Source organism: Andrographis paniculata, unplaced genomic scaffold (assembly GCF_009805555.1).
Source record: "Andrographis paniculata isolate CXL003 unplaced genomic scaffold, ASM980555v1 Contig70END, whole genome shotgun sequence".
NCBI lineage: Eukaryota > Viridiplantae > Streptophyta > Magnoliopsida > Lamiales > Acanthaceae > Andrographis > Andrographis paniculata.
Window position 1 is genome coordinate 2,076,664 of NW_026137607.1, and position 22,042 is coordinate 2,098,705.

The window sequence follows — 22,042 nt, forward strand, 5'->3', positions numbered from 1 at the left end:
GTATATTTATAATATATATTATATTATAATGCAGCATATATGCTAAAATATATATAATTATTTTTTGATGATATAATTATTTATAAATATAAAACTACTATTTTGATAGAAACAAATGATAAAACAGAATTATAGAATTGAAACTAACGGATATATGTATATATATATATATTTTATGTAATCTTTATTTCTTTAAAATTACTTTTGGATAAATAATACTTCCTCATTCCATCTGATATTTACTTTTATCCGCTAATTATGCTAATTTTTTTTTTTTGTAAATTTAAAAGTAAATAGCATAAGTACGATGGACGGATAGAGGGAAAATTGCAAAAAATATCTCGAACACGTACACTTTATTATCACTTTTGTCATGTATTTATTTCATTAGCAAAATATATCACATATTTGCAAAAATCGTTATTTCTATCATTTGGCTGCGCGTGGTGTGAATGTCACGTGCGGACAAATAATATAAATAGCGAATTTTGTAAACATATGAAATATATTTTACCAATTAAATAAATATAGAACAAAAATAATAATAGATATACCTATAAAATACTTTTTGCAATTTCTAGCCTATAAAAATTCCAAAAGCATCTTTTCGTGAAATGGCATTGGAAATCCCAAAATATGTACACTAGGCAAAATATGTAAGCAGGATTAGGTATTAGTTAGTGTGAGAAACCCGAAAGAAAATATGCAAAGCGGATGGGGATGGGGAGACGTATTGTATGTATATTGTACTCCATAAATACAAATACAGAAGCAAGACGTATGCCTAAATAAATAGATAAATACATCATTTGCCCATGTGGGTTAAGATCCGGGTGACGAGAGCTTCCTTTTTCCCGGTAACTGGCAGCTTCTCAACATTCAAATAGTACTTCAGCTCTGCCACCGTCAGATCCTTCAACTGCAACATTACCAATCAAACACACTTACTAATGTCAACCCAAGAAAAGAAAATGCAACCCTTTAGTACAGTGAAGAATCCATTTGAACATGAATGTTTCTAATTCATAATTGGCAAAATTGCATATAAATCCCTTGCGACTTCGAACTCAGCGTAAATCTCCCTTCATTTTAAAAATTAGATGGCATCTCCACTTTTACTTTAAAAAAATATTGCATGAAACCCCTATGCGGTTTTGAAACTCAGGTAAATCCTCACTTTACTTTAAAAAATTGTATAGTGACCTCTTACACTTTAAAAAATATTGCATGAAACCCTTCGTTATGCAAAATATATTGATAGGAAATCATTTTTTCATCTCATAAGGAAGGTTTCATTGTGGTGGAGTTTCATTCAAAGTTCTATTAGGGGGTGCTATGCAATTTTTAAAGTATATGAGATTTTACGCTGAATTTCGAAATCACAGGGGAGTTAAATGAGCAATTTTACCTTCATAATGACAAGTTCGTTGAGTTTGTTCCAACAATTTAGAACTACTTTCGGGTTATTGTGCTGATTTAAAAACCCAAACACAAGTTGGCTCAGAGGAACCCATTTTTAATCAGCATTTTGACTCAATGCCGGATTCCAATTTATAAATTTTCATGCACAGAGCAAACTATGGACATACTAGCAAAGGTTATAGCATTACCTGTCCACTGTCTGCAAGATCAGACCAGTTGTAATTAGCATATTCCTTGGAAGCATGATCAGCAATCAATTTCCTTTTTCTGGAAGCTTCACTTGTTTTTCCGGTGTCCATCGTATCATTCTCCTCATTGTAGTTTTCTCCATAAACAGAAAGCTTAAACTCTTCTAATGCTGTAACTATCTTCGGTCTACCAAAAATGTAACAAAAATTGATATCAAATGGCCGACAATGGACCGCAAAACAATCAACATGAAGAAAGACACTGAGCATGCACCTATCAAAGTATTAATTCCACAGTACCTGGCAAAGCCTTCTTCATCAGGAAGAGTATCATCCTTGACATCCGGCATTTCATCTTCATCCAAAGCCAGAGCTTGTAGTACTGCATAATGTCTCTGCAAGCCTGTGATCATGATGTCATAAGCATATGAAAAACAGTTGGTGAAACCTTCAATTTCTGTTGCGTGCACATAGGGGCACCAACTCCCACACGGTTCAGATTCTTTCATCAATTATACTATGTTCCTCAGGAAACTAAACTGCACTGATAATACCTGGAGCACAATCCCTTCGATAGATTACTTAATGTGAGGGGAAGGAAGCACTTCTATTTTCAAATCTTTGAACTTAGCTAAGTCGCGTATCTTTGGATTAACAAACCTCCAGGCATTAAGGTATAGAAGATCAAGAAACAGAGTAATTTAATCATGCATTTGATACCAAAAATGTAGGTATTGCTTTGTAAACAGCCCATGCAGTTATATCTTCTTATTCCGCGTACACACATAATCTTATAACATACAACCCTGGTATTGTAAGATATTGTTATAATGTGTTATTAGCCTTCTTCTAAGTCATAACAATATCAAAAAATTGAATAAAATACACTCAAATTAAAATCTTACTAAGTGCTAAAACATTCTCAAGGCAGGCATTGACTAGTTCATAAAATACTTATGTAGTATTTATAATTTCCATTTGATATTAAATTTTGGTCAAAATTACTCTTCCCGCGATCAGGAAGAAACCAGACAACTAGAAGAAATGCTTTCCACAAATCCACACGTGTAGTGTTAATTGTCATATTCTTATCTCCTGATTCAATATGCCTTTTTGACACATTGGTGTATCTCTCAAAACAGTTTAGTGTGGGGAAAAATAATCTGGTTTATTTAAAAAATTAGTAACTCTGATCGCCATCATAATTGACATTATTGTGCGGTTACAAAAGCCATTTCTCCATTTATTGCTAATATCATATGCTTGAAAAGCATGTTCATGGGTAAAAACACCTGATATCGACCTTACCAGGGTTTGAGAATTGGCCCACTGAAAATTCTTTTAGCTCAACACGCTTCACGAATGAAGAGGCACTCTTTATTTGGTCATCAGTTGCCCGAGGTGCCACAGGATTTTTATCTGTGTGAAGCTGCAGACCCACAATATCTATTTAAATCTAAGATCTTTAAACAAAAACTAGCAGAAGGAAACAGAAAACTACCTCTTCAATGGGTCTGATATCATCAGAATATGGAAGATATATCATATGCATTCCAGCCGGTTCAACCTGACCACTGGCGCTAACTATCTCATCCTGTAACAGAAAGAGTTCCTCAGCAACGCATTGCAGATTTTTTTTTTTATTGGTTTGAAAGTATTGTATTAGCAGCCCAAACGCGCAAGTTGATTACTATCAATAACATCTTACTTGAGCAACTAAAGCCACCAAGTGAGGATTGCTGGAGCTTCCATTGAATGCAACAGCAAAGCTGCAACATAAAATGATGAAATAAGAAGCAAAACCAAAATGCAAATTCTTAAGGGGGGCCAACATCCAACACCACTCAAATCCTTTCCGGTCAACTTTCTGGTCAACTTTCTATACTTTCAATTCTTCCTCACATATGAATCCTTTTGCAAAATCAAACACACTCATGCATACTAGTTTATTTAAGTCAGAAATTGCCAAATAATCATTTTTTTGTGTTAACCATGACATAGGGATGTACAATAAGATGTAGTCTCCAAAATTAGAAAGCACAATTTACAAAAGCCTTATTTAGTATACCTTATTCAAGTGCCTTATTTCCAGTCCAAAACCCAACTTGTTGATTTATTTACAAAAGCTTTGGAGACTCGCACGTGTAATACATTTTTAAGAAGCTTAGCTTATGATATGTATGCTTTAACATGAGGGGGGATATTAGATATTAATTAGAAATATTTATTGGAGTTAGGTTTTTGATTTAGTAGGTGTTAAGGTTGTCTTTGACTCTTCCGTTTCATCTTCATCGCCTCTTTTGTTTCCCATCCTCCTTTAATTTCTAAGCCGATTGTCTTTAAATGGCTGTGTGATGTATTGAAAATATAAACTATGTAATAACAGTTCTCTTCTTCATTTCCTTTCTCTTTGCACAACAATCATGTAGGGAAAATGACAAGGAGGATTTTTAAACACACTATAACATGCGAAATGGCAGTACCTAGGCATGCTAGACAAAACTCAGAAAAGCACACTGTAATTAGCATGTCATATGATATGCAATAAGATTCTAGAGTATTATATCTTAGTACTGGTTTCTTTATCTAATTCTAGGAAGTGAATTATTTCAAAACATGACGTCCACTTCATCCATGACTGAAGTAACAAAATATTTATTCCCAATACATATGTGGTTGGTTTTACTCACCGCTTCAGCCGTAACATTGATCTGAGGAGAGCAATGAAAATCGAGGTACTTCCAATCATTTCCTGACCAAAGAACGTGTAAATAGAGGGAAATTTTTAACACCCAAAAAAACCTTAAAAAAGAGCTATTATCAATATCAAATGAATTGAGAGATTTAAAAATAAATTGAGGTAAAACAAATTGACAGGAAAGATAGACTTCTCATCACATTCTGGGTACAAGTTACTGCAATTACTCCTTTCTTCCCTGACAATATTAACTTGCACTATATAGATTACAAGATCATATTGGCTTATAAAGGAAAACTTATCATCAACCAGATTTTGACCTAAGCTCCAAGCTTGGATGATCACCAAAGCATATCTCTCCCTTAAGTGAAGTACATTCTCGATTAGTTAGTGAACACTTGTCAACATGTTGCTATTTTCGTATAGGTTCTGTTGAGATTTATTTTTATGTTCAGTAGGTTTCTACAAATTTATTACAAATAACATTCTACATTATTTTTAAGAATTTAACTCTGCTTCCAATTCTCCAATTCGAATTAACACTATAAAGGGAGGAAGACATTCCAGCTTCCAGGTGTGATGCCTACCGAACTCATTGCAGTCTTATTAGTTTCTAGAATAGATTACAATGCTTATCTGGAGTAAATTTCAATTCATTGCAAGGCACTATAGGTAGAGTTTGTGATTCATTAGTGTAATTATGTTGATTAGAAGCAAATGATCATTACTATAGATTTGATGTATGTAAGGTGATAAAGTAGAGATTTTGGATGATTAAGTTGACAAAAGTCACAAAACTCTAAATACTGCTTGTAATAATCTTAATGCGCAATATGTGTATAATGTTCATCTCCACAATATTCAAAGGTTAAGACAATGCATCACACTTATCCACACCAGCACAACTAAAACTGCTGCAATGATGCACTATGATCATAGATTTCAAATGCCTGATCTTCGCTCAGAATTTACACACTCAATATTGCCACGGTGAGGTTTCAGGCAACGCGCCACTGGACCGATATATTGCCTAGGCGACACGGTTTCTGCCAAAGCGACAAGTTGGCAATACGGTGACCTGTCACCTACCTATAATAAATTTCTAATATTTATTATATAAAATAAAATTATAAACTTGAATTAGTAAAATTTACTAAATTTCTAATAAAATATTGAAGCACAAACATACCAAAATACCAAGCATCATCATCAAAAGAACAAAGTTCTAAGATGTCACTCACAAACATCATGAAGAGAACATTAACTTCTAAAAAACAGTAAACTTCCCAAATATCACACTCGTCATCATCCATAATACAACTAGTGGCATATGCATCAAGGATCCATGATCTACGAGAGGTACCAGAGTGAGCGAGAAAGGCAGCCGGTGAAGGAGATGACTCTTACTAAACTTGGTATGCCATGTATTCTTCAAAATCAAAACCAGTTATTAACTATACAGTAGCTTGACAATGGAAGAGATTCAGCTTGTGAAACATTAGCCCAAGTGACCGGTCATGTAAGTTAAGACATTTTCATAGTATGGCATCACTTATTGCAATAAGTGCAATGCGGATGAAGTGCATTTTGATTCCAAGGGCTCCCACGTCACACACAAATGAAGAAGCCAAAGATAGTAGAACAAACTTGTTTCCAGATTCAATAGTTAGATGATTGACCGATGAGACACGTAACAATCAAGAATAGACATCATCTAAGGTTTAAATAACCGAGCTAGAAAGAAATTGTTCTGAAACCAAGCTCAAATCAAAACTAAGGTCAATAAGTGCGAACACTATAAAGGATGTATAATATCGTTGAACAAGCTCTTCATCAGCTATTTTCCCAAAAGGAAAAACAGAATTGAGCTAAATTTTTATTGATGAAAGTTTGCCTAGATATTTAGGAATTGTTGATACAAACGTTGAATACTATTGATTTATAGAGTTTTGACATGGTTTCAAAATTCATAGCAGTTGGTAAAACTGGTGAAAAAAGGACGCAGAGTTGGATCAATTGTCTGTCAAAACAAACTACATAGCAATGCATCAGCCTTAAACCAAGCAACTTTGTCGGACTCAACAACCTATTCAAAAGAAGTTACAAGATAGGTCTGTGAAGCCTTAACATTAGATCCCCCAACATTGTTCAATTGCAATTGCAGGAGTTACGGAGAAAGGGTCCCTGTGAATGAACTAGACATTGGGAGTAAAGAAAGCCCTATCAATAAAAAATTAACGCAACAACAAATTAGTGACGGGTTTCCAGACATAAGTGGCAACAACAAGAAACACAAGTGATCTGGGCACTATGATAGGGCAGTAAGGGCAACTGGTGAGGGCAACCAGACAACATGATAACACGATATCAATGAGAAGCAACAATGGTGAGACAGTTGTTAAAACTTAGTTTGCGGTGTGAGATGACCAATGAGGAGCATAATATGCCGGTGCGCTAGTGAGAAACTGCTGGCGACTCGGATGAGATAGTAGCGAGAGTAAGCAACCGAGCCTAAAATGGCTCTAATACCATGAAAGCTTGAAGCAGTGAAACTTCATTTCATCCGTGAACCTTAGGATACAAATTATATACTAACAACCAAAAAAGACCTATAAAATTAGGCTAATTTATATTAGGCTAACTATTACATAATATGTCCAACATGGTCCCGTTTCCGGGACACAAAACCGGGTCTCTTAGGTGAGAGCCGAGTATCCTAACCATCTAGACTACAACGGAAGTACCCGTTTGATATTTTTGAAGAAATTGGTTTGTCTGAATGAAAGCCAATAGATTTGCACATATATCCAAATTCCAAGCTTCTTGTCTTAGTGCATCCGTATTGTTTATAAGCTTCCATAGGCCTTTATTTCAATAAATGACACATCAACCCTAAGCCCATCTATGCACAACATTGACCCTATCATCCCTTTGTTTGAACCCCATCACCCAACCCCCATTTGAACTCCATCATTCTGCCATTGTTTAACGATGGCAACTTTCATCCCGCCACTAGATCATCATCCCTCAAAAAGGTCAAAGCTATATCTCTTCATCATCGTTATCCTCTCTGGCGGCCCACTAGATTTCTAACGCCTCCTCTCCGACGTCTAATGCATCTTCCATGTCAACGCCATCCTCTAGCAGCGAAAAAAGTTTCTCCAAGACTTTAAGATCATCCCTGCCATCAGGATACCTCTATTTCTCTCTCCAGGAGCCCTCCTAGTTTTTTGTACTAGTTTGTGATTGATTGGCTTTTTTCATTCCAAATGTCTAATTTCTTTATTGGGACTTTTTCAACTCCTACAATCACTACTGAACAATTGATTGGAGGATCTAATTATGGTCCATGGGCCAAGGCTTTTCAAATGTGGTGTGTGGGTCAGGGTTTGGCAGATCATCTTGTCACTCCTTTCAATTAGGTTGCAGAAAAACAAAGTTTCTTGGCTTAAGACTATGCCTTACTATATAGTTTACTTTGGTAGTCAATTGATCCAATCTTGCATCCTTTATTCATCAATTTTAACAATTGCTATTGAACTCGGGAAGTATGCCAAGACTCTATACACCAATAATATTCAACGTCTATACAATGTGGTCTTCAATTTAGTGAATCTTTGCTCCAGTGTAAGTGTTTATACAGGAATTTGGCACCGTTCGAAGTGCATAAAACCATTCTACTTTTTATAAAGACATGTCAAGTGGTAAGTGTTTATACTTTATTATTTGTTCTTACTAGGAATGATCAAGAAATGGTCACCCAGTTAAAACATTTATTTTAGCATTTTCAAACTAAAGTCATGGGGCCATTAAAGAATTTCCTTAATATTGAGTGCTCAATTGGTATTGCTCCTCAAAATTGTAAACAAATTGGTTTGTCTACCTGCAAGCCAATAGAATCTCTTATGGATCTAAATTCCAAGGTTCTTCCAAGACAAGGGAGCCATTAGTTAATGTTGGTAGATATTGTAGGTTGGTTGGTAAGCTAATTTATCACACACTTACTCAGCCTAATATCTCGTTTGTTGTCAGTTAATTCATCCAGTTTCCATGCGATGCTCACTTGGGTGTTGTAATTCGGATTCTAAGGTGCATCAAAGGGTATCCTGGTAAAGGATTATTGCATACTAATCAAGGTAACACTAAAGTAATTGATAACTCGGATGTTTGATCAGGCAGAATCTATATTTGCAGAATCTATATTGAATCTATATTGTATATAGGCCCTTTTTAGATATTTGTTTGTATATAGTGTGGGGTTTACTTATGAAATATTGTGTGAGTTAGAATATATATATATAAAAAAAAATAAAAAAAAAAATCATCTCACATTTGAAGAGAATTGATCTTGTATGTGCTCGTGAGCAATGACATGTTTAATGATATTTATTAAAAGATAGTCAAAGATAAGAATTGATGAACAAGTTCAATGGACAAGTAGATGATTATGATCAAATGTGAGAAAGCTTTGGCAAGCACTAAGCAAAAGTTCTCAAAAGTTTTTTAAACTTGTATTTTTTTTATTTTTTTATTTTCCATTTTCTATGAAATTTTAATTTTGAATGCTATATCAATTATTTCTTGATATGTATGGTTGATTGGTAGGATGCATATGACCCTAATAACGAAGAGCTTCAATCATGTATCGTAGGCACTATTAGTCTTTGTTGTTTTTCTTCCGGTTGTGAATGCAATTGGAGCACATTTAAGTTTATAAGTAAATTAGTTTTATATTTTGTTCTACATTAAGTCCTTTTAACCGATACTGGTAGATGAGTGTTAGATATATTATGTGTAGGGGTATTTTTGTATTTATAATAGTACGAGAGCAGTTTAGGTATTTTGTATAGTTTTAATATATTAGGGTTTTGTATATTGTAAAATTATTCTTCCTTTTGACGAAAATAATAAAAAAATACAGCGATATTCTTTATGGTATCAGAGCCACCGTAATCCCGTCATCCACCCTACCCCGCCGCGCCGCCCGCTGCGCTATCCTCTCTTCTTTCCTTCGGTCTGTTGTCTGTCAAGGCTGTTATGATTTCTCCTCCTAGGTTGGATTGTTATTAAGTTGTGGCTTAGATATTTCTTCAATTCAAATATTGCCCAACCATGTCTGGCTCTTTTACGGGTGTTCTTTCTCCAACCCCAGCTATTGCTACAGAACGATTGGTTGGGGGTTTTAACTATGGCTCTTGGTCTAAAGTTGTCCAATTTTACAAACTGTTATGATCTTTGGAGACATGCGAAGACACTGTATACCAATGATATTCAGCGTCTCTACAGCGTAAGTATTTAATTTGGTCAATCTTCGTCAACCTGGATTGACAATTCCAGAGTATCTCAGTAAACTTTCATCCATCAAAGTTGAACTCAATTCAGTTTTACCTCGAAGGAAAACGGCTGCGGAGGAGCTTGCTCAGCGTGATACATTCTATACGGTGTGTGCACTAATTGGTCCTAGTCCAGATTTGAGTTCGGTTCGTGATCAACTCCTTTCCAGCTCAACAGTTCCGACTCTTGATGATGTTTATTATCGCTTATTACGTGTCTCCTCTATGGCATATCCGATTATTGATTCTGGAGACAAGTCTGCTCTACTAGCTTCACCTTCTTCACATATGCGAGGTGATCCTAGTCCTCATGGGAGCTCTCGTGGGACCTCTCGTCCACGCTGCACTTATTGCAACAGGTGGGGCCATACTCGTGATAAATGTTTTAAATTGCATGGCCGGCCACCTCGGGCTATTGTTGCGCAGGTTGAATCTCCTCGGTTATCGGGTAATTCTGTCACTTTGACTGGTTCAGACTATGAGGAGTATATTGCATACCAAGCATCAAAACAGTCATCTCATTCACCCGTTGCCTCTGTCGCTCACACTGGTACCTCTCTTTGACCATGGGTCCTTGATTCTGGCGATTCTCATCACCTATCTGGTAATCCAAAATTGTTTTCCGAATTTCATAAATTTACCTCATTATCTAATGTTACTTTAGCTGATGGGTCACGAGTTTCTGTTAAGGCTGTCGATGATGCTCAACCATTGTATGTGTTCCTTTATCCTCCGTTCTTTTTGTTTCTCATTGTCCATTTAATCTTGTTTCTGTTAGTCAATTAACCAAAACATTGCACTGCTCAATAACATTTGACTCTGATTCATTCTCTATTCAGGACCGCAGAACGGGGAGGACGATTGGCAAAGGACTTGAGCTCCATAGACTATACCATCTTGACCACCCTCCACCACCTTCACTCCCAATTGCATGTTCCACTGCCAGTTCTCCTCAACTTGTACACCAACGGCTAGGTCATCCGAGTCTCTCTAAGTTGCGTCGGCTTGTTCCAAGTCTTTCTAGTTTATCTTCATTGTGCTGTGACTCGTGTCAGCTAGGAAAACTAACTCGCGTTTCGTTTCCCCAGCAGGTTAATAATAGGGTTGATATGTCTTTTGCTTTAGTCCACTCTGATATACGGGATCCGTGTCGAACTACTTTTGTATTTGGGTTTCAGTACTTTGTTACCTTTATTGATAATTTCTCAAGTTGTACTTGGCTTTATTTGATGAAAGCTCATTCCGAACTATTTTCTATCTTTGAAACATTTTATGCTGAAATTCAAAATTAGTTTGGTGTTTCCCGTAAAATACTTCGGACGGATAATGCTACTGACTACTTCTCTACTCCTATGACTCAGTTTATGTCATCTCATGGTATTTTACATCAGTCCTCTTGTACCTATACTCCTTGGCAAAATGGGTTGGCTGAACGCAAAAATCACCACCTAATTGAGACTGCTCGTACTTTGCTTGTGCATCATCATGTTCCTTTCCGGTTTTGGGCTGATATTGCTCTTACTGCCTGCTATGTTATCAACCGCATGCCGTCCTCGGTTCCCCAGAATGAAATTCCCTACAAGATATTGTTCCCTCAAGATCCTTTATATCATTTACCCCTCGTGTCTTTGGGTGTACAGCATTTGTGCATGATCACTCATTGGGTCGGGATAAGTTAGCTCCACGTGCGCTGAAGTGTGTTTTCCTTAGTGTCAAACTTATTTTCCATCTCCCTTCCTAAATCCCTTCGTGAAGCTCTTTCTCACCCAGGTTGGCGACAAGCAATGGTAGATGAAATGGCTGTTTTGCATGCTAATGGTACTTGGGACTTGGTACCTTTGCCTTTAGGTAAGTCTCTTGTGGCTTGTCGTTGGGTTTTTGCAGTTAAGGTTGATGCAGATGGTCAAGTTGGTCGTCTCAAGGCCCGTTTGGTGGCTACGGGCTTCACACAGGTCTTTCGTCAGGATTATAGTGAAACCTTCTCACCTGTTGCCAAAATGTCTTCGATCCGTTTTTTTATTGCTTTTGCTGCTATGCATTTATGGCCTCTTCATCAGCTTGATATTAAGAATGCATTTCTACATGGCGAACTTCAGGAGGAAATTTATATGGAGCAACCACCTGGATTTATTGCTCAGGGGGAGTCTGCTTTTGTTTGCAAACTATGCCGTTCGCTTTATGGATTGAAACAATCTCCGCGTGCTTGGTTTGGTCGATTTAGCAGTGTTATACAGGAGTTTGGCATGATCCGAGACGCATTAGACCATTCTGTCTTTTATAAGCACACATCAAGTGATAAGTGTTTATACCTTCTTGTGTACGTTCATGATATTGTTATCACCGGAAAGGATATTGTTATCACTCAGTTAAAGCAACATCTTTTTAAGCATTTTCAAACTAAGGATATGGGACCATTGAAGTTACTTTCTTGGTATTGAGATTGCTCAATCACGTGATGGTATTGTTCTTTCACAACGGAAGTACGCATTGGATATTCTTGAAGAAACTGGTTTGTCTGACTGCAAGCCAGTAGACTCTCCCATGAATCCAAATTTGAAGCTTCTTCCGGGACAGTGGGAGCCATAAGCTGACGCAGAAAGATATCGTAGAATGGTTTGTAAGGTTAACTATCTCACACTTACTCGACCTGATATCTCTTTTGCTGTAAGTGTTGTGAGTCAATTTCTTCAGTCTCCATACGATAGTCACTTAGATGCTGCCATTCGAGTCTTGAAGTACATCAAAGGGTCTCCTGGTAGAGGATTATTGTACAACAATCTAGGTCACACTGAAGTAATTGGCTACTCAGATGCTGATTGGGCAGGATCCCCAGTTGATAGACGCTCTACTTCGGGATATTGCATATTTGTGGAAGGTAGCCTTATCTCATGGAAAAGTAAGAAACAGAATATTGTTGCTCGCTCAAGTGCAGAGGCAGAATATCGAGCCATGGCATTAGCGACATGTGAACTTATTTGGGTAAAAGAACTTCTTCATGAGCTCAAGATAGTGGAAGTTTCAGAAATGAAACTCATTTGTGATAATCAAGCTGCCTTGCATATTGCGTCTAATCCGGTGTTTCTCATGTGTTTCATGAGAGGACTAAACATATAGAGATTGATTGTCATTTTATTTGGGAGAAGGTATTTTCTGAATGCGTCGCCACTCACCATGTTGCTTCGAATGAGCAACTTGCAAACATTCTTACCACATCTTTTAGAGGCCTCGAATTAAATTTTTATGTGACAAACTTGGATCATACGATTTGTATTCTCCAGTTTGAGAGGGAGTGTTAGATATATTATGTATAGGGGTATTTTTGTATTTATAATAGTATGAAGGCAGTTTAGGTATTTTGAATAGTTTTAATATATTAGGGTTTTGTATATTGTAAAATTATTCTTCCTTTTGACGAAAATAATAAAAAAAATACAGCGATATTCTTCAATGAGGATGAGGGAATTGATAAAGATGATGATATACATAATGAGAAAATGCATTTCCCACCAATTGAACATAATGAGAAAATGCATTTCCCACCAATTGAACATAATGAGAAAATGCATTTCCCACCAATTGAACCATGGATGATGATGAGTGAGATACTTGAGAAGTTGGAGTTTTTAGACGTTAATGATGTCTTCAAGGTGTTTTGAAATTTTAAAAGTGGCATCTTAGTACTTTGGTGTTTTATAGTAATGTTTGAGACATTGGTATTTAGTACTTCGATAGATTATTTGGAACTTAGTAAAAGTTAGTAATTTAATGTTAGAATTTTATATTGTATAGTAAATATTAGAAATTCATAATAGGCAAGTTGTATATAGCCAAATTGCCACCAACAAGGTGATTGGAAGTTTGGTGGTGCCACGCCCGGAACCTGACCATGACAATTTTGATGTCATATTTTCTAATAAACCATATGTTGAATATAGGTGATTGGAAGTTTGGTGGTGCCACGCCCGGAACCTGGCCATGACAATTTTGATGTCATGTCTTCTAATAAACCATATGTTGAATATATCTCACATTGGAAAAAATGTTGGGACTCCCTTAGTTTATAGGGGTGAAGGGCATCTCCATTTATTACCAATTAGTTTTAAGTTCGAGCCCCGGATTCTTTAACATAGTATTAGAGTCATGGTACCCTTATTAGATATTGATCCGGGGTTAGGATTTCGGGATGATATAATCTCGAGGAGAGAGTGTTGAATATATCCTACGTTGAAAAAAATGTTGAGGCTCCCTTAAATTTATAAGGGTAAAGGGCAACTCCACTTATTACCGATTGGTTTTAAGTTGGAGCCCCGGATCCCTTCTTAACACCATACAAATAGCTTAGCTATTGTAATCACTTTCTTTAGTGGCTTATGGCCTGAATATGAAACTTTTTCTCTCAAGTTTTGTTAGAATCTACTACTCCTTCCCTACCAGAGACCTTTACTTGATTTCTTTCAAAATGAGTTTCAGCTTTCTCAATCTGTTGTTCGTAACAGTTCTCTTGTGGAAATTCTTGCAGTGGCTCTCATGGTGGGGATCATGCTGTTAACACTAAATACATTCCAAAAATAAATGGAAAACCATTGAAGTCCATACAGATAACACTATATCATTTTAAGATAGTTTATATTTCAACAACTTTGTTCTAGTGCATTGGTTGAAACAGTTAAGTGCGCAGTATATTCTGGATCTAAAGTTTCCACATGGGTCATCTATTTTGTGACTCAGGTAATCCTAACCTACCACCATCATTTTGTACCACTACACAATACACCCAGTTTACCATAGCGGACAACTTTGTCTCTTATTCTTGGTTCTGAGTCTTCTGACACTATGGGTCTCACTTCATGTATCTCCTCACACTATGTGTAAGGCATACTAAATAATTTACCCTGTAACTTAATCTTTGCAATGTTTTCCTTGCCCCTGCCTTCCCTGCTTGTACATTTATATCATGATATTCTAGTATTGATTGAGACTACTAGGATAGGCAAGAAATTTCTTCAAATTACATTGTGTAAGGAACTATCATAAGAAAAATAGAAAAATTGCAAAAAATATTCCGTACATATGCCTAATTATTAATCTGTCTTTTAATTGTCACCATAGCTAAATACATCTTGCAAGTGTTACAATTTTGATATTTCAGTACATTGACCGCACCTAAATTTCACATCTTGCCAAATCCATGCGTTGCTGCAATTGAATGACACGTGGCACAATATTCGATAATATAAAATATATATATAAGATATTTTTTGCAAAATCGAGACATATACCTGATATATTTTGGCTAAAGTGTCCGTGAAGTGCAAGTCACTACGACTCGGATAGAAATTCATGAGGAAAATATATTTTTCTAGAATGATAAGTAAAAGACAAAAATCATAATTGGGTATAAGTAAAGAATATTTTTTGCAATTTTCCCTAAAAAAAATTAATGCACTTTGTCAATAGAATCCACAGGTTTAGGCCTTAGGGATTATGCAGATACAGGATAAGTCAAGGTGTATGTGCATGTGATTTCCCCAAATATGCATTAGTGGAACCACGGACCAAACACATCAAATCAAAGAACAAGAGAACAAATAAAGATAACAATTGTATTTTCAAATACCAAAATAATAACAATAATAATAATAAAAATAATAATGATAAATAAATAAATAAAACTGTAAATAAAAAATCTTCTATGAAAGGGAGCAGAAGATGCAAAAAGGGTCATCAAAACTAACAGGCATAATGATAAACAAAGTAAGTAAAGTAACCTCGTCACTTGGGAAAACAAAGGTAGATGGCCTCAAGTTGTGATAATCCTTCAACAAACTCAAAGGCTTGAACCCTAACAGACGAAGATGACCAACAGATGTTCTCTTTATTTCGGAAATTTCATCAACTGAGAACAAGATATTTTGACTGGAAAATAGTGTGATGTCAGTCATTGACAGTAAAAGCTAATGAGTCAAATGCATGTCAATAGAAAGCACATGTTTGAAGCAATAGAATAGAAAAGTCACCATAAGTACACTCAATAGCAAGAGAACAAATGCTTACAAAACACTAATTTCTTATATAACATGCACATCATATTCGAACAATGAAAATAATAGCAGATTGAAGTTTTGTTTAGCAAGTTAACGACTTTACAATTTACAAAGTGGCATACAGCTCAAAAGAATGACTTAGAAAGCATCATCAAAATAAAACAAAAAAAAAAAAATGAGATCTACATATTCAATGCAAAAATACAAAACAGAGGGCTGAAATGTAGAAGTCAAACATGAGTTCTATGTGACTTTGACAATGGAAAAGAGCCCTACATATTGCACTAGACAATTCAAGCATGACAGAGTACAAACAATGCAGCTTTCTCAAATTTGACTATCTAATAGCATATTTTTATACAAAAAACATGATCACATATATATATATATACACTATAGATTCTTATCGTCGCCAACAGATAAAAGAAGAAGAATAAAAAATAAACGTAATTGTAGTCTCAATGGAAAACACATACTTCTTGTAAGTCTGAAACAGCTGCGGAGACTCCTGAAGCAAAGAACCAGTGTCTGAACAGAAGAAAGATCGTTCTGACTGCAAAAGTGATAATCTAATAATTCATATTATGATACTGAATATCAGAATATACAATATTTGCAATTCTTTCATGTTGAAAATCAAAGTTTCAATTACAATACACCAGTTTAGAACAAAAAATTTTGTTCATTGCAATACCTTAACAGGAAGGTTAGTGACCGAATCAAGCCAAGTGATAGCTCCTGAAACCAAAGAGCAGTAAGAGATCCATAACTGAAAGGAATCTATAGAAGACATACACACACTTTAACAGACCTGGGTTGGTTGGGCGGACTAAAGCATAGGAATCCACCTCAATGGATATGCCATTGCCAAGGATGAAGTTTATTCTTCTAACTTTGCGTTTTCTAAACATGCGCTTTCTAAGTTGGTTTTTCATGTCTTCAAGTCTGAAAGAAGAAAATATTTTTGAACATAATTAGTCGATGATGCATATCAAAGCCAACACATTACGAATATTCCTGGAAATTGATACATCTGTTTATGTATGACTAGTAGAACATAAAAGTCATTGTCATTGTCTATATCTAAAATCCATCCAAGATATAAACTCAGGAGTTTCTACTCATTTCTCTAGACTGTTTGCAGACCCAGGCATCCCTTACTTCACTCCAGAATCAATGTTTTTGATTTTATCTCAAGGATGTCACCAAGTCTCTCTCCCGCATATTTATAGGAGAAGAAATATCTCTAACTATTTCAGCTTGCAAAGGGAACAAGGCACTGAGCCAAGATGGCTTCAGCTAAGTTTCTATAAAGCCTTCTGTAATTCTTACCGGCCAAATATTATAGATTTCTTTGCAGCCTTCTACTCATATGGTTTTATTCCACTTTATGGTGCTTGATGCAATATATTAGGAGCTGTTGACCAGGATGAGAGAGTGGATGGAGGAGATACACATTGAGATCCATTTTGTGGCCAAGCCTAATATGAAAAGGTGAAAAGACCAATTGACATTATCAAGTGCCTTTTGAAGTCCAGCTTAAGGACAAAACCACCGTCGTTGTTGTGCCTATGATGGTCCACTACTTCATTCGTGATTAGAATATCATCCATCCCTTGTTTGCCCATAAGAAAACATATTTGCATGGAACTAATAACATTTTCAAGAACTTCTTAAATAACTTATAGAGCCCCTGGATAAGAAAGATAAAATGTACTGGGAGGTTTCCATAGGTTTTGAAGACTTTATGTGCCGTTGATGAAAGAATAAGGGCATCCAAGTAGAAGGAAAAAAACATTCTTTACATCTGATGGAATGGAATTCCAAAATGGCTTTGAAGATGTCAAGGTGAAAACCATCTGGACCCAGAATTGTTATCATCGCTAGTTGAAAGAGCTAAATTCATGTAGAATGGGTTATGACGGACAAGTACATGTAGAATGTATCTTTACATCCCTGTTAAATATGTGCAACAAAAAAATAACTAGCATATAAATAATTTCTTTATAAATGAGTTCATTAATAAATTGATTTCTTTTCATTAATGTATAGAGTAAATGAAATATGAATACCAACTTGAAAAAATTTCGATCAAAATAGGTGTTAAAAAATTAGCACAGAACTAGTGAAGTGCAAACCTTTCTCCTACTAAGGCCTTGAAATCAGCCAAATCCTTGCCTTCCAATCCCAGTAAATCCTGAAAAAGTGAGAAGGGATGTTTGTACCAAATAAAAAAGAAAATCAAAGAAAACAAAAGAGATAGAAATCATGAAATTACTGCATAAAAAGTGGACATATTAAATTCATTGTCTGGTCGACTCAAGGGAAGAATCTCAATCGAGATGCCAAGCTCTTGAGCATCCTGAAAAAATAAATAAATAAATAATCAATTTTTAAACTCATATATTAAATAAACACAAGTGATAAAGTTTGGCACATTCAAAGCTCGAGGACTTTTGATCTTTATGAAGACTCAAGTTTTTAGGAAAGCAGGAGCATCAGAGACAATACTTTGGCTCTCTGTAGTGTTGTTCTCATCATGTCCATTTTTGTCACTCCCTTGATGTTCCCAAACGGATCATCTTCATTAGTAATCAGCAGAATCCTTTTATCTGTTGTCTTAATAGACCTGCATAAATTATTACACTACCAACATAAGGAACAATGAAAAACATGCAAACAAACATTAGCAAAGATTCTGCAAATAAAGAGCTTCTCTATACATTATTCTGAATAAAGCAAAACGAAAGTGCATACCCTTTACGTAATAATCCTTGTGCAGCCCAAAGGGCATTGTACAGAGAATTGTCACGAGTTCCAGACAAGATGCCATATGCACTCCCAATGTTCTTGCTAAATGAATCTGTTTGAATGAAAAAAAAAAAAAAAAAGTGAAAATTTGGGACAAGAACCACATTGGCAATGCTTCAGAGAAGGAAGACAAAACGAATAAAAGATAAATAAATAGGTAAATAAGAATATTGAAAATGCAGTGGCCATTTAAATGTAAAAATCAAATCAAAAGTTTATCCTGAATAAATAACAAAATTAGATTTTCATAACAATATTGAAAGTCACATCGCGGGGCACAACAATGTCGTAATATTCTTACTTCCTAGACTCTCAAATTTGGAAGAAATAATATTATTTCTTATATCTATTATGAGGTTACTTAACCTCTATATATACATGAGTCTACAGTCTATTTTAGGACACCTAATTCTAAGGAAAACAAATCTCTCTGATTATGTGATTGATCCTAAATACATAAACCTAATAATGGAAACATACACTGTTATAGGAGTACAGCACAGCAAATATAAAACTTCCTAAAATACACAAATACAATCACAATTTTGACACTCCCCTCAAGCTGGTGAATAGGTGTTTTCCATTCCTAGCTTGGATATAATTCCTTCAAAGTTAATGTTGTTTAGCCCCTTGGTGAGTATGTCTCCAAGTTGATTCTAAGTGGATACATATGGTGTGCAAATCATGCCACTGTCTAGTTTCTTCTTGATAAAGTGTCTGTCAACCTCGATATGTTTAGTTCTATCATGTTGTACCAGGTTGTGGGCTATACTAATTGCAGATTTATTGTCACAATATAACCTCATAGGTCCATCCCACCTTATCTTCAAGTCCTCCAATATGATCTTCAACCATGGGTCATTGCTCGAAATTCTACTTCAGCACTTGATCTAGCTACTACACTGTGTTTTTTACTCTTCCAAGTCATTAAGTTTCCACCAAGGGAGGTGCAATATCCAGTGGTTGATCTCCTATCTACTACTGACCCCGAATAGTCTGCATCCATATATGCTTCAAGATTTACACTATTGTTACTAAACTAACAGCAAAAGCAATGTCTGGTCTAGTGTCCACAGCAATATCATCCTCCGCACTTCCCAACTTTATATTTGGGTCAACTGGAGTACTTGCTCTTTTGCAGGTTGTCTTACCTGTTTCTTTAAGCAAGTCAGTAATATACTTTTGTTGAGATATGAAGATTCCTTTCTTGGAATGGGCCACTTCAATTCCCAAAAATCCTTCTTGTCATCCCCACTTAATAATATCATCTACATACACTAACAGAATTGTTACTCCCGCTGAAACTGAATGTTTGATAAATAATGTGTGATCCCTTTGGCTTTGTCTGTAGCCCAACTTGTCATCACTTTGGTGAATCTTTCAAACCATGCTCTTGGAGATTGTTTCAGCCCATATAGAGCCTTTCTCAACTTGCAAACAATTCCAGCAGCCCATATAGAGCCTTTCTCAACTTGCAAACAATTCCAGCAGCCCATATAGAGCCTTTCTTCAAGGTCTCCATGCAAAAAAGCATTCTTCACATCGAATTGTTGTAGGCCCCAATCATGATTTGTTGCCAATGACAATATTACTCTGACCGTGTTCATCTTAGCAACCGGGGCAAATTTCTCCAAGTAATCAACTCCATAGGTTTGAGTGAAGCCTTTGGCCACTAACCTTGCCTTGTAACGTTCGATGGTCCCATCAGCCCTATACTTTACTGTATATACCCACCCACTTGCATCCTACGGGTTTTTTTCCGGGTGGTAGGGTGACAAGTTCCCAGGTCCTACTTTTGTTCAACGCCTCCATTTCTACATCCATGGCATGTTTTCATTTCCTGTCAGACAATGCTTCAGATACAGAGGAAGGTGTGTGTATGGAGTTAAGGTTTGTGAGAAAGGTTTTATGGGTAGATAAGAATTTTTCAAAGGATAAAAAATTTGATAGTGGGTAAAGTGGTTGTTGGGTGCAAGTTCTGGTTTCTTTTCTAAGCGCAACGGGTAGGTCTAGAGTTTGGTCCACCTGTGTTTCTATATTTTCAGAAACAAACTCATTAGACTCATTGGAATTTATAGGGTTTGAAGGTGTTACCTCATGCAGTGATGATGGGTTGGATTCTCGGACACTGCCAAATTCTAGAATGGCCTTTCCTCTCCTTGAATATACCAGATTCTTCCCAAAATTACCACCATTAGGTGCACGATTCAGGTGCAGGTATTTCTGTTGGTTTAGGTGCAGGTTCACATACAGGTATTTCAGGTTCAGGTAAGTCTTCCCTCAATTTCAGGGACAGCGATGCCATTTGTCCCAATTTCAGGTCCAAATGTCATATTTGGAAGCAAGAGAGTCTCATCTTCCTTTCTTACATTCTCCCCCGAAGATGAGGCTGCTTGAAGTAGCTCTCTTATTCGTTGAAGGTGACATCTCTTGACACATAGAATCTTTTTTATAAGGGGTGAAAGCATTTGTATCCTTTTGTGTGGTAGAATACCCTAAGAATACACATTTGATAGCCCTAGGGTCCAATTTTCTCCTTTCATTACTATCAATATGCAGAAAGGATACATACCCAAATATTCTAGGTTGGAGTTTATTTATAGGATCCAAGTGTGGGTAGAATGAGGATAGAACTTCCACGGGGCTTTTTGAGTTTAAGATTTTAGTGGGTAACCTATTGATTAGATAGGTGGCAGTAAGAAGGGCTTCCCCCAAAATCTCTTAGGAACATGGTTTTGAAAAAGAAGGGTTCTAGTTTGATCTAATAGGTGCCCATTTTTTCCTTCTGCAATCCCATTTTGTTGAGGTGTGTTCACACATGACGACTCATGGATTATCCCTTCCTTGTGGCAAAAAGAGTTTAGGACAAGGCTAAAGTAGTCTTTGGCATTGTCAGACCTAATTCTTTTGATACCGACCCCAAATTAATTTTTAATCATTAAGACAAATGGAACAAACACGGAGCTAACCTCAGATTTTTGTTTCAATAAAAAAACCCAAGTCACCCGGGTACAATCATCTATGAAGGTTAAAAACTATTTAACACTTAAGATATTAGGAACATGAGCAAGACCCCATACATCCGTGTGAACAAGATAAAAAGGGAAAGAACTCATCTTGGTGCTAATAGGAAAAGGTACACGTTGTGTTTAGCAAACTCACACACCTCACAATGGAGACTCTCCATATTTAAATTTTTAAAAACGGAAAGAAAAAGCACCTTTATAACTCGAAATGAAGGATGTCCTAGACGGCAATGGTAAAGTTGAACTTTCTCTTTGTTGGTCATGGTGGATTCAGATACGAGAGAGTGGCTCTTGGTAGGCAGATTAGGATCCTCCATGTAGAATATAGGCCATTTCATTCTCTAGCATGTCCAACCGTCCTCCCCGAGTTCTTTGTCCTGCAGTACACAAGAGTTGCTATAAAAAACAACATTACATGGGAGGTCTTTTGTGAGTTTCTGAATAGAAATCAGATTGGTAAATAGTTTAGGGTCATGAAGGACATTTTTTAATGTCATGGATGGGCTTATCCGGACCTCTC

The 22,042-nt window shown here is 36.2% G+C and overlaps 1 protein-coding gene across 1 annotated transcript in view; it reads right to left on the reverse strand.

The window, feature by feature from the left end:
• Positions 1 to 653: 653 nt before the first annotated feature.
• LOC127264350 (ATP-dependent DNA helicase 2 subunit KU70) overlaps positions 654 to 22,042 on the reverse strand; it is a 33,003-nt gene continuing 11,614 nt past the window's right edge. Inside the window, exons 6-20 of the mRNA XM_051293831.1 lie at positions 18,443 to 18,548; positions 18,197 to 18,314; positions 17,964 to 18,047; positions 17,824 to 17,882; positions 16,497 to 16,630; positions 16,380 to 16,423; positions 16,162 to 16,238; positions 15,410 to 15,557; positions 4,301 to 4,362; positions 3,319 to 3,379; positions 3,112 to 3,204; positions 2,919 to 3,039; positions 1,911 to 2,013; positions 1,611 to 1,797; positions 654 to 919 (exon numbers count right to left, since the gene is read on the reverse strand). Of these exons, the coding sequence (XP_051149788.1) occupies positions 806 to 919; positions 1,611 to 1,797; positions 1,911 to 2,013; positions 2,919 to 3,039; positions 3,112 to 3,204; positions 3,319 to 3,379; positions 4,301 to 4,362; positions 15,410 to 15,557; positions 16,162 to 16,238; positions 16,380 to 16,423; positions 16,497 to 16,630; positions 17,824 to 17,882; positions 17,964 to 18,047; positions 18,197 to 18,314; positions 18,443 to 18,548 (1,511 nt within the window). The 3' untranslated portion in view covers positions 654 to 805. The remainder of the gene's footprint in view (positions 920 to 1,610; positions 1,798 to 1,910; positions 2,014 to 2,918; positions 3,040 to 3,111; positions 3,205 to 3,318; positions 3,380 to 4,300; positions 4,363 to 15,409; positions 15,558 to 16,161; positions 16,239 to 16,379; positions 16,424 to 16,496; positions 16,631 to 17,823; positions 17,883 to 17,963; positions 18,048 to 18,196; positions 18,315 to 18,442; positions 18,549 to 22,042) is intronic.